The sequence below is a fragment of the Pagrus major genome, chromosome 4, assembly GCF_040436345.1.
Source record: "Pagrus major chromosome 4, Pma_NU_1.0".
Taxonomy (NCBI): domain Eukaryota; kingdom Metazoa; phylum Chordata; class Actinopteri; order Spariformes; family Sparidae; genus Pagrus; species Pagrus major.
The window spans coordinates 11,931,506-11,944,920 of NC_133218.1; the positions used below are offsets into that span (position 1 = coordinate 11,931,506).

Genomic DNA, 13,415 nt, shown 5'->3' on the forward strand with positions numbered 1-13,415 from the left:
GAGGTAAACAGAAGTATGACTTTGCAAAGGAATACCAGGAAAGAATACGAGCGTACACAAATTTAATTGGAAATGTAGCGCTTTGCTGGATAATTCTTCATTGTGTTTATGCAAAAGTTACAAATTACAAATACTTGCTTATCAAATATATCCAAAATAAAATCCAAATTACTGGTATGAGAAATTGTAACGTAAGTATGAAACTATCAATAAAAGAAATTGCTTAATTCGCATCCCTAACCTTTATTTATGTTGAACTTGCTAGTCCACACACACACACACACACACACACACACAGATGCACAAGAATTTTACAATTTCAATAGAAGACATTATATAATTAAGTTTCAAATTTGAATAAAAAAATAGCCTTGATCTAAGCAGCACTGGATCAGCTGACTTAATACTGAGAAGAACAGGGCGGGGGTGCTTTCTCATATGGGCAGCCGCCCAGGGCGGCATTTGTGGAGGGGCAGCATAAAAAAAAAAAAAATAGGTTTACCTCTGGACCTCAGCTCTCCCTACTGGTGTGGGGGAGCGGTGAAGCAGGGGATTCAGAATCAGAATCAGAATCAGAATTCCTTTATTAGTCCCGCAAACGGAGAAATTTGTGCGTCACAGCAGCCAAAGGACAGTTCAATATAACAATAAACAATAATAATAGTATAAAATAAACAATATAATTAAAAGGTAAGAAATAGAATTGTATAATCATAATATGTACAAATTTAAACAGTGTAATTATAGACAGTGTGGGCAGTGTATTGTTGATATGAGTATGAAAATCGCCCAGTTAGTGCAAACCAAAATGACAAAGGCTGAAGGTGAGGTTCGCCCAGGGTGTCATGCAAGCTAGGACCGCCACTGGAGAAGAAGTCTGTTTCATTGCATTGGAACTAAAATGGTAGCATAATCTCTGTTTGTTTTGAGACAACCTGCAAAGTTTGATCACATTTGAAGAGTTGGGTTACAGAATATGGGGTTTAGAGATCATAAATGAACGAGGATTTCAAACCATCAAGGGCTTTAAATGTAATTAACAGGATCTTAAATTGAATTCTAAAATGCAGTGAAAGTCAATGCGGTGCTGGACTGGAGATATATGCTCTGTGCATTTGGAGTTTCCCAGAAACCATGCTTATGCACAACCATTTAGACGTGAAAAAAGAGGTGAAACAATCTAGATTTTGGTCTTTTTTTTTTGCCCAGGCAATGTTAATCTAATTTTAGCAGCATTCCGCATTCATTAGTTGCAGAAAGCAGGAAATAGTCAGGGACCAAACCAGAACAAACAGACGTATTGCCAAACATCAGAAGACAATAGACAGTAACTCCTTAAACATCTTCTTTTTTAGCATTGTTGGTGGCAGAACATTTAGATTAGATGAGGCTGATGGATGGGTGGTTGAAAGGATTCATGTAGTTAACAATGATTTTGATAAGCGTGAATACCTAAAGATGTCATTTTGTCCTAATTAGGAAAAAAAGAGAAATAGAATTATTGGCTGAGGATGGTTATGAATGGCAATACAAGGGTTACAATAGTTTTAACAAAATTCTAAGAAACTAGTATCTGAGCTAAGTGTCTATTAACATTAATTTAAACATGTTTCCATGTTTGCTGACATTTAAGTCTGGTGAGACAGGCATTCATGGACAAATAAGTGTTTTATTCCAAAAGGTACTAATTGTCAGCAACAGAAGTTAACTGACTAGCAGTTAAATTATGTACATGGGCTGGAAAATGTGGCTAAACTTTGTTGCCAGACTGAGAAGAGTGCAGTTGTATCCACGATTATGCTGAAATGAGCTTCATATGAATCTGTTTGCAGAAAAAGTTCCCACATGGTATAAAACGTATAAAACAAAACAACATACTTATCTGTCTAATCAATAACTGTACTACCAAAAAACACTTGTTGCTAATAAGCAGGTATGGAGAATGGGTAGATTGATGTTACCACCTAGTGCTGCAGGCAATTTGGGCTTTGTAGAGAAGCCATCAATTATCTAAAATCTTTCCACCAAATCCACCAGACATATCATAGCAAAAATACAATTTTGGCGTATCCTAAACACACTCTCTCTTCCTTCCCTTTTCCTTCTGTAGATGTGAATGACAACGTCCCATTTTTCACTTCCTCCATCTACGAGGCCTCCGTAACTGAAGGGGCAGATTCAGGAACTTTGGTTTTCCAGGTGTCAGCCAATGACCTTGACTTGGGTCTCAATGGCAAGGTGAAAACAGACTCACATATACACACACACATTGGTTAAACTGTTAATATTGCTCTCAGGATGGTCAGTGCAGAGGGATGTTAACAACTCAGTTCCTTTTTAACTGTGTTTTATCACCTGACCCTCTGAATAATTGTGTCTGCTCCAATCTCCCACTGCCCAGATCTCCTACTCCTTGCTAGAGGATCGCAGTGGTGACCACCAGTATTTCCGTATTGATCCAGAGCTTGGATCCATCTATACACAGACTGTGTTTGACCGCGAGACCAAAAGCTCCTATCTGTTGGAGGTTCAGTCAGTGGATGGCTGGGAGTCAGCACGGCCCGGCAAACATGGGCAGCCCAACTCTGGTAAGTGAGACTGACACTACACTGAACAGCCTACGACTGAGTTTATGTTGATGTTCTGATTGCTAGGGCGTTTTTGCAGTTTGTCTTGTTTTGTTACATGTTGTGCCTGAGTGTTAAGAACAGCAATTGGAAAAGCTGTCATGAAGTAGCTTGGATGAACTGTTACTGTACTCTAGCTCAGTCAGTGATAAAGATACGCTGCAGCACATAGAGGTGAACCTGTAAGTTGTGACTTTAAAACAGAGAAGACATTTAATATTTCAAATACCAGCAACAGGTTTTTACCTGTACTGGCGGGTATGCATCCTTGGTGACTTAGTGCCTCCAATATCTTGCAGCTCCACTATCTACAAGGGTTTGCTCCCTTTCAGCCACAGGAGCTTCAGAGACATTCTGCCTTATCCCACAGTTGTTGGATGTGGTTGAGGTCAGAACTATTTCACACCAAACTTTGGAAAACCACTGGACCTGTTTTTGTGAATGGTGTTATTGTCATTCTCATGTTCACTCTTGGAACAGGAAAAGGCCTTCATCAAACCATTTCTACAAAGTTGGAAGCACGGTATTGACCCCACAAAGCAACATATTGTTATGAACATAAGGATGAAAATATGGAATAGCTCCCATTGGACATTACACATGTAACTAGTTTTCTTTTAAAAAGAAAAGTATCTAATGGAACAGAACCCCCGTCCCTCTCTAAATAGGACAGGTTTTGCTACATATCTGACTTTATGACTTATATTAAATATTTTACCGTGCTTTTCTACTTTAAACCTGTATTAAATGTTTTAATTACTGCAGACACAATGTGGGTGCTGTGGTAATTGTTGTTGTCATAGTAGTTTTTTGTTGGGAAAATGGCTACAGACTGTTATTTACCACCCAACAGACACATTCAGACATAGTGTTCTCTTGACATGACAGTGTTTCCCCACATACAAATAGCAGTGGTGTGCCGCACAGTTGCCCCGTGCCGTTGCTCCACGCCGCTGCTGTTAAAGTCTGACTGCCACTGCTGAGGAGGAGGAGGGGGAGAGAGGAGAGTGTAGAGGGCAGCGGTTTATCTCTGACGTTATATCATTTTGCACTATGGACGCTTCATATCTCGGTCAACTAACACACCTGCGATTAATAGCGAATAAAACAAAGGAACAGAGAGGAGTGGACTCCGTCTCATAACTTTAGAGTAAAAAGTAAAAAACATGTCTCGCTACTGGCGCTTCATATCCAGACCAATTCACACACGAGTAAAGCATTCAGCAAATAAACGATGAACTTAACACGTCCCTGATTATGTCAGCACAACATTAGGTAAATGTCAACACTTGAAGCAAGCAATGCTGAGCATGGAGTCAGGATCATTCCCGCAGAATAATGACTCCTCACGCGAGCATCGCAAAGTAATGTTACAGCAAATGCAGTCATTTGTTGGGAAATGTGAGTGAACACTAAAATCTGAAACAAACAACATTTGGTTGATCAATGTTGATATGAAGACAGTATGTATTCTACATGATCCGACTGTTTTCTTCATCCTGGCTCCGGGCCTTACTCTGCACGAGGGGCACCATGCCACGACCACTGTCAATCAACGATGATCGACAGATTCCCTCAGAGATATTAACAATTATTTAGACAGGATTCATAAAAGATAAACGATCCCCCAACCTGTAAAAATGATTTGCCTCCCCAGTATGTCACTGTAAACACAACTACCAGTTTTTGCAGTATGAATGTAGTTTTTCTTATCTGGCTGGGTGTTGGAGTGTTTGAGTGACACCACTACATTTGGTGTCCTCTTCAAGTTGCTCTTGAGTTTAAAAGACTGGCTCATCACACCTCATATGTACTTTAGGTTCTCCGCTGCCAGCAGACACATAGAATCCTCCTGGATGGCGCACTTTGCAAACATACAAAAACAAAAAACAAAAGAAAAAATGGATGCGTGTGACACCTCTGCTGCTACTTCATCCTAGGGGAAACACTGCATGATTATGCAAAACAGTTAGTTGCAGACTGGTTTACACCTGTCCAACCAAGCACTGTGAATGGTATTCTTATGCTTCTGTGCCGCTGCTTGGCCCTGGGAATCCATGCCATGAAGCTCTCTTCAAACCATTCTAATGCTAATGTTTGCATCTACTTATATCAAATCTTGCAGGGAAGAAATTTGATGAACAGACTTGTTGAAAACATAATATTCTTTGACTGTACCACATTGAAAGTCACTGAGCTCTTTAGTACAACCCATTCTTCTGCAAATGTTTGTAAATTAAAATTGCATGGAGGTTTTATGGACTTGTTTGCATTGACTACAGCAACTGAACCCACTAATTGGAAGGGCTGATACTAGCATACTTTTCAGTCATATGATGTATCAAGTAATAGTGCAGCGGCTTCAATTGAAATTGATTGAAACAGTTGCTACCAATCCAACATGCACATTAAAAATATGATAAAAGTCAAAATGCATGTAAAGACTGATTTTTTCATGCCAATGTGTTTTTTATTTAGTTTTTACTAGTGCTGTCAGTCGATTAAAAAAATTAATCGAATTAATTACAGGATTTTGTAATTAATTAATCGAATTAATCGCATTTTAATGTCATATCTGCTAAAGGTCTCCTGATAAAGAATTTGAATTCTAGGATATTAAAAAATTGTACTGTATGACTAATCAATTGAATACAGTAAGAAGAGAAGATTTTAAATCCAATTTATTATTGGTGAACTGTGCCTCATGAGGCCAGGTGCATTATTAAAAAAAGTAAAACAAATACAGCAATATAGTTAAATAAAATAAAGCTGTCTTCAGAAATGTAAAACAAACAACAATACAGTTAAATAAATAAAATCTCTGAAATCAAACACCCACAGGATCTAAGAACAGACAACATTATGTCTTCTTCAGCCAGTTGCTCAGACAGACAAGCTTGTTTACATTGTCTGAATGTAAGGCTGCCCTCTTCTTTTGTATGATGTTACCTGCGAGTGAAAAGAGTCTCTCGCATGGCACTGACGTTGCAGGAGTAGCCAGGTACTTGCGAGCAAGAGAGGACAGTTGTCCATAGGCTCCTGTGTGAGCTGCCCACCACTCCAGTGGACACTCATGCATTCTAATGCACGGCTCAGCTTTGTAGCGGGCTAGAGGCCCCAGCTCCTCCTTGTCAGAGTCGGAGTCTGAAGAACACAGCAGGAGGAAGCTCTTCTTTGCTGCTGGCTCGTCCTCTGTGGGTTGAGGAGGAGCAAGTCCTGCTTCTGACTGTCGCAGCATCTCCTCAATCCAGGTCCACACCTTAAAAGAGGAAAAATTAATTTGCTGCATAGGACTTTCTAAACAAAGCACTTGCAGAACACTGGTCTTCTCAGTCACACACATACCTCATCCCTTTCATTCTTGTGTAGGCTCTTCAAGTCCTTGAATCGTGGGTCAAGGGCTGTAGCCACCTTCAGCCATCTGATATTGATATTGGCTTTGCGTGCATCCAGGTCCTTCAAAAAGGCGGTTTTGAACTTTATCATGTAGCCCGGATCCTCATCAGTGGGCTCCATGACACGGTTGAGATGGCAGATTGCGGGGAGCACCACAGAGCATGACACATAGCTGTCACCTCCAAGTAGCTCAGTCACGTATCTGCAGTGGAACAAAAATATGGCAATGATGAACTCACTTTATTGGACAAGTAGAAAGGTGTGATAGAGTGATGGAGGTTAGTGCATGAAAGGGGGAGAGAGAGGGGAAGTGTGTGTGTATGAGTGAGTGAGTGTGCTTGAGAGAGGGACATACTTGCAGGGTTCGAGAACAACCTCCAGCTTCTGGAGTTTTTCACACTCTAGGTTGGTCAGTGTGGCCAGGTTATGCCTCTGTTGGGCCAAAGTGGCATTCACAGCCTCCTGGTTCCGCAAGTACCGTGAGATCATTGAGAGCGTTGAATTCCATCTTTCAATAAAGTAAAACAAAAAAATAGCATTAGTTGTGCAGGCGGCTCTAAGTTTTGAGCAGTATGTTGTACATACAGTAGTTGCACTGAACCAAACACACACACACACACACACACACACACACACAATAGGTAATCAACAGTCTCACCTTGTGGAAACGTCTTGAGCCAGGGGCTCTCTGGCTTGTCCGAGGGCAGTCTGCTGCTGGTGCAGTTCTTCCGTACTGGCGGGGCTGTGTTTGAAGTGCCCGACTATTTTTCGACACTTTGCCAGGGCGGTGTCAAAGCTGCTCTCCTCAAGAGAGACTGTGATCGTTCTTTGGAGTATATGTGCAGCACACGGGACGTGCTCGAAGGGCAGCTGGCGTGCTGCTGCGACCATATTTCTAGCACTATCGGTCCCGATGGTTGTCACTTTTTTTTCGATTTGCCATTCCTTGGTCACAGCATCGAACTGCTCAGCGCACGCATCGGCATAATGGCGGGTCACCGTTTTGCGCACAGTTAAAGCAAAAGACTTCAGTTTCCACTCACTATCTATTAGGTGTGCTGTGACTCCTAAGTAATTGTGATTGCTCACTGAAGTCCAGTGATCGCCAGTTAGGGCGACATGGCAGGACACTGCTAACAACTCTTCTTTATCTCTTCTTTCATCATCGTAGATGTGATTAACTTTTTTCATCACCGTAGCTCTCGAAGGTAGCTGAAAAGTTGGGTCTGACGCCGCTACCTGGAACGCCTCCTGTAGACCCTTATCTTCAACGATAGAAATTGGCCTGCAATCAGCAGCAACCCACTTTGCGATAGTATTTGTCAATTTCTCTGTTGTGGATTTGCTCATTCGCTTGCCAAATTCAGCTAGCTTGGTTTGGCGGAGCGAGCTCCCGGTAGCCACACTCGCAACAGAGGAACTTGCCTGAACATGTTTTGCGTTTAGATGGTATGTCAGGCTGGAGTTGCTCCGGTGGTAGGAGAACTCCTTTTTGCAAAAACTACAAATTACTACGTTTTTATTTATTGTCCCGTCTCTATTATTTTTGTACAAAAACTTGCCGTTCAGTGGCCCGACTGTCTCATCCTCCTGAGTCTTGTCCATGTCTGTTGTGTTTGACCACTGCTGCCTTGTTAATTTGCCAGCGCAGGTGATGTAGCACGGCCGAGAAGATTACGGGTCCTTTAATTGGCCAAAATTCAAATGCGCAAGCATTGGCTCGCCACCGTTAATACGTCATAATTAATTGCGTTAATTTTTTTAACGCATTAAAATGCGGCGTAATTAATTAATCGAATTAACGCGTTAAAATGACAGCACTAGTTTTTACATGAAAATGCAAACAGATTGTTGATATTAGAGTTGTTATCCAGTTGACATAATGATGGTGGTTGCTGTTCTACTTACTGAAAAAGAGAACAAGCACAAAGGGGAGAGAGCTGCAGACAGCTGCTCTGTAGACTTCATTTAAGGCTCCAAGTCTTCACTGAAGACAGCAATAATGTCTGTTTTCCTCTCTCAGTCTCTTACCCACATCTGCTCATCTCTCCCTGCTGCAGGACCAAAGGCCATCTTTCTCTGTCAGTCTGTCTCTCTTGCTCCCTCTCTTCCTCCGTCTACCTATTTCTCTCTCATTTGCTGCCAGATGAAATGCATACATGCTCGGATGGTAGAATAGAGAGACACGAAGAAATGAACAGATGTTGAGACAGATGGGTGGATGGAGAGAGGTGTTGAAGAAACAGCAAGACAGACCAAGATATATTTTTAATAAATATGATCATAGATAATTAATGGATCCTCTCTCTAGGTTTGTCTCACTATCACATTTGTGGCAACGTAAACAGAAGTTAAATATTCAGCAGAGCAGAGACTGAGAGACTGCACTGATGCTGTGGGAGTTATTTTAGTTAATTTATTTTTTTCTGTGTTATGAATATTGAATGAGTTGGTATGAAGAAGGATTGGTGACAGGCAAGTTAAAACATACTTAACAAGGATGTTCACACTCACAACTGCATGTTATTGCAACTGTGGTCAATCTCTGATTTAATGATTTCCACAGGGAAAGTGTTGTGTGAGTGAATTTTACCCAATGATAACCAATGAAACATATCTCACCACATGTTGTTGTGCCACTGACCTCAAAACTCCATCTTGAGTCGGGCTGAAGGACGTTTCTGATCTCTGCACCGAAACAAATACAGAAATGATATCAGGCATACACAAGCACGGCAACATACTAGGATAGCATGTTGTTGGTTCTATTAACAAGAAGGCAAAATACCAAAATGTCCCCTGAGTCCAGGATAACATGGAGATTACATTCCCTCATCCAAAGATTCAAAAGAATCAATTTTAAAACTAGAAGGGCACTCGGAGAGCCTGGACCTTCACCAATGCCAATAGTCCACTCTTCTATTATATTCAAATCTGCAAGCGCAACCACTATAAATGTTGGGAAATATTTCCAAAACTCAGAAAAGTTGAAATATTTATTTTTCTAATATATCTGGTGGAGTGGCAGACAATTCACATTAGGATGAGACTAAGATTATAATTATCTGCTTAACATGAGCGCATTTCCATTTCCATAGCCACATCTACGTTTGAGTTACAATTGCGGTGATGTTGCAACTGTTTTTAGATGAAACCACTCTCCTCGAGTGCCCCATAACAACTTGTAACAATTTCCCGCAGTTATCGAGTCAAAGGAAAAGGACAAACGCAAATTTTAAGTGAACGGGCAGACGCGAATGGACACTGCTGGCTGACCGACAATATGATGAAACCACTAAAATAAACAGCAAATCTCTCCCTTATACCTATGATAATCTTGGCATGAATTATATAGTAACGAAAACACACAGATGGTTGAGTTTATCACCATATATTAATAGAAAACAAATTAAAATGTGTCCGACCTGAACACACACCAACCAACCAAAGGAGGGAGGCACACTCCAATACAAACAACAAACATTTGGCAAAAAACTTCACATTACCCCCAAAAGCCCCCTCAGTTCAAATCCCAACGTAAATTGTCCATGAAAGAATAAGTCCCAAAAGAAAACTACCAAAATAAAACTACCTTTGACAGGTGGAAACGTGGCGAGTTGCCGTAAGTCTTAAAGGACAAACAAGAAAACCCACGCAAACCTCACCCCAGCCCGTTTGGCAACAGGATTGTGGGCAAGCAGTAAGCCAGTGTCTTTTAATCCCTTTGATTCCTGTTGGATTCCTTCTTTGGAGATCACCAAACATCTAGCTGGCCACGTCCTCCAAACTCCGACTGTTTCCACCTGCGCGTCATCTCCTCTCGCGACCTTTCCCCTTTCCTCCATTTATCACATTTGGTTAAAAGTAAAAATAATAATAACAGTCCATATTAATAACCCATGTACTTATCATTTAACAAAGTAAATGGAAGTAAAAAATGATTAATGCAATAGCTTCATGATTCAGATCTGCTCCAAAATATAGTGTTTTTTTACATGGCACATGCATGCTGCACCATTCCACCAAGTTTCATCAAAATCTGGCCTGTGGTTTTTCCGTAATTCTGCTGACAAACCAATAAACTGAGCCAAAGACATAACCTCCTCAGCAGAGGTAATAATGAAGAATTGATATAAATCAGATTTATCCCCTGACACACACTAAATCAATGGCTGACTTTCTTCCTCGTATTTAGCTTATTTTTGTTACACATGATCAAATTCTGCTCTTTAAGCTCTGATCTCAAAGCAAGAAATACTTTTTGCTGTGGTATTCACCAAGAGACTGCATTTAGAATATTTGAACACCCACAGTTGTATAAAGCAGCACTGAGCAGCACAGTTATTACTAGAGAAAGTATCGATTGAGTGCTCTCCTGCATTTGATCTCTTTGGTCACGTGAGCCTTCATATATAGCTCACCACTGAAGTTCATGTGAGAAATACACTTTTAAGAACCCTCTTTCAAATGTATCACTCTGATAATTATAAGTGGCAAATCTGAGGTGAATTCTAACTTAATCTCTGAATGTGTTAAATCGGACTTTCCATCAGGTGTTTTAGAGCCAAATTATCGACCCTTGGAATCTACTGAGCTCATTTGTATCAAATATTAGCTTGAAGCATTCACTTTAATTTCCTTACAGTCCGTGAAATATCTGAAATATTTTTTTCCCTCCTACAACATTTTTTTTGACCCCCTTTTGATATACCATCCATCAGTTCAAATGCCTCTTCTGACATTAGAAGATTTGCTTATTTTTTTCAGGAATTTGTTTCCTTTGTGTCTCATTTTCTTCCTTAACCTGTTTTGTTAACCACGTGTTCTCTTCAGGAGTGAAAAAGGTCTTCCTGAATGTTTCCTGTAACTACTCTAATTAGTTTCTAATCAGTGGATTCACAAATGACAGTATTAGTTAGTTTAATAACACTGAACACTGGCACATACTGATCTTGTGTTTCTTTATAATAATCAAAAGAAAAACAAGACTTAAGTACAAGATGTATTTAACTTTGCACGTGTACACATACATGCATGCATACTTTATCCTCATGCCAAGCACTGAGAGATGTCACAGACAAGAGACATGTTGTCAAGTGGTCACAAAAATAACCTTGATAAACACTGTTTTCACAGTTCGCAATAGACAAGCTCTCCGACTACTTTAAAACTAGTGTGTGAGGGGCGGGGTTGGGTGTGTGATTTCATGTTTACACATGAAAACATGGATGAGCGGGCAACATTAGCAGGTAAGAGGTAGGGAGAGGGGCTTGCTGCTACATCTGCTACATCTGCTTATCTGCGTTGTCTTTTTCTCTCCATCCATCCCTACCTACCTCTCTCTCTTTCTCTGAACACAAGCAAAGCCCTGTCATCTGTGACTTGTTTTGTTGTAGCTCCAAGGGCTGCATTAGTTTGCTATCTGTGCCATGAACTGTATACCATCAATTCCACCCAGGCTTAAATAATTAATCCCGTCTTGAATCGTGTATTGCAAATTATGCTCATTTTGATACTGATATCAAAGGAAGCGTAATATGTTGGGTTGCTAAAGTACCAAGCCTTACACTGATGCCCCCAGGGTGCTTTGTACCCGGCTTCAGCCTGCAGTTGGATGCTGAAGGAAAAAAGAAACAGCTGGATTTAATGGTAAAATAGACAGAAATTGTGGAGACAGATGACAGATGTGATGAAAAAAGTAGTAGACAGAAGAAGAAGAAAAAAAAAGGTTGTTATTTTTATTTCTGTGTGTACATGAAGAAAAGTGTATTTTCCTGTGTGTGTGTGTGTGTGTGTGTGTGTTTGTGTGTCTGTGTGCTGGCAAAAAGTGACTTAATTGTTGCTATCCAAAGAGAGATAGACAGATGTTCATGTTCACGTTGACAGAATAAGAACAACCCTCATGTTTATAATCGCCTTTCTCTCCTCCTCTCTCTCTCTCTCTCTCTCTCTCTCTCTCTCTCTCTCTCTCTCTCCATTTTCAGACACAGCATATGTTCGCGTTTTTATCAGTGACGTGAACGATAACAAGCCAGCATTTGCACAGGCATCCTATGAAGTTGATGTGGACGAGGATGCCGATGTAGGCTTCGCCATTCTCACTGTCAGTGCCAATGATGGGGATGAAGGTGGGTGGCATGGATAAAGGAAAATATGAATACATGTGTATGTGTTTCTAGGAATGGGGTGATATAGATATAGAACAGGAAAGTGTAGGAGTGATGGAGGGGCTGGTACTGCAAATCCATAATTGGGCACATTTACTTGAGCACATTGTTGAAGTGTTTCTCTTTTCCCTCACTTTTCACTTCACTGCTTTTGTCTGACCCCCTTTTACTTTTTTTTTTTGAGAAAAAAAGATTTGCACTACAAAACATGTCTTGAAGTTATGAAAAATACAGCAGTATGTGAATTTAAATCAGCCACTGTAGAAGTGAGGTATTTTTCCATTTAGAATTGTTAAACACCCTATACTGGTTACATACTTAGGCCTAATTTGTTGACCTTTGCAGAATACTTACCTTTAATTAAGCACTAATTAAGAGGCCTCATTAGAATCTGAGAGCTTGTCAAGATTATGAAATACAAAGATTTAGGTCTCTGGTGGAACATGACGAGACATTCAGCTGTCATTGCCAGAGGCAAATGTCAGCTAACAACAGAAAAGACAAGACCATTAGTACTCTGAGAAATAAAAAGTGTCTCTCACAGAGTATATTACAGCACTGTGGCGTTCACTATCAGAAGGCATCTAGAAATGGCACAGGACTGTGATCGGAAAAGGTCTGGTATTTCCAGATCAACAACAAAATCAAATGAGACTTCTCATTTTAAGTTTCTAGGGCTTGTGTAACAGAGGGGTGACTGCAACAGACATCAAGATGCAGCTGAGTGAGCGTCAACAATTTTTTTCCCCACTTTTCCACAGAGCACAGACAACTAAGGGCTAATGGCTCTTTATTTAGCCATCAAAACCACATTAATGCACTTGTTTAAAGCAACATTATGTTACTTTTGTACCTTAAAATAACAGCTTCAAAATCAAAATGATGGTACATAATCTTGTAAAGGGTGAATGGCGTCTCTGTCACAGCCACTCCACCTCCCCCATCACTTGTTTCTGCACTAACTTCAGTGAGAGCGTAGGATCACAGTGTTACATACATGTTTACTTCAAGACACAAGATTTCAAGACATAACACTGTTATGGCATAATGAATTTTGTTTGCAGTTAGCACCTACATTAGGTCTGACAAACTGTTACAGACCTTAGATTTGTCTTCACGACAGTGGTGTTGCACCCAGAAACTGTTGGGGGTGCCGAATTGCACAAAATGGCAATTTCTACATAATATTGCTAATAATAATAAATATAATGTTAAGTAAGAAACA

At 40.4% G+C, this 13,415-nt stretch overlaps 1 protein-coding gene across 1 annotated transcript in view; it reads left to right on the plus strand.

Moving 5' to 3' along the window:
• Positions 1–13,415, plus strand: part of LOC140995186 (neural-cadherin) — a 327,710-nt gene that overhangs the window by 163,966 nt on the left and 150,329 nt on the right. The window contains exons 14-16 of the mRNA XM_073465143.1: positions 2,111–2,238; positions 2,402–2,588; positions 12,008–12,151. Coding sequence (XP_073321244.1) covers positions 2,111–2,238; positions 2,402–2,588; positions 12,008–12,151 — 459 coding nt within the window. The remainder of the gene's footprint in view (positions 1–2,110; positions 2,239–2,401; positions 2,589–12,007; positions 12,152–13,415) is intronic.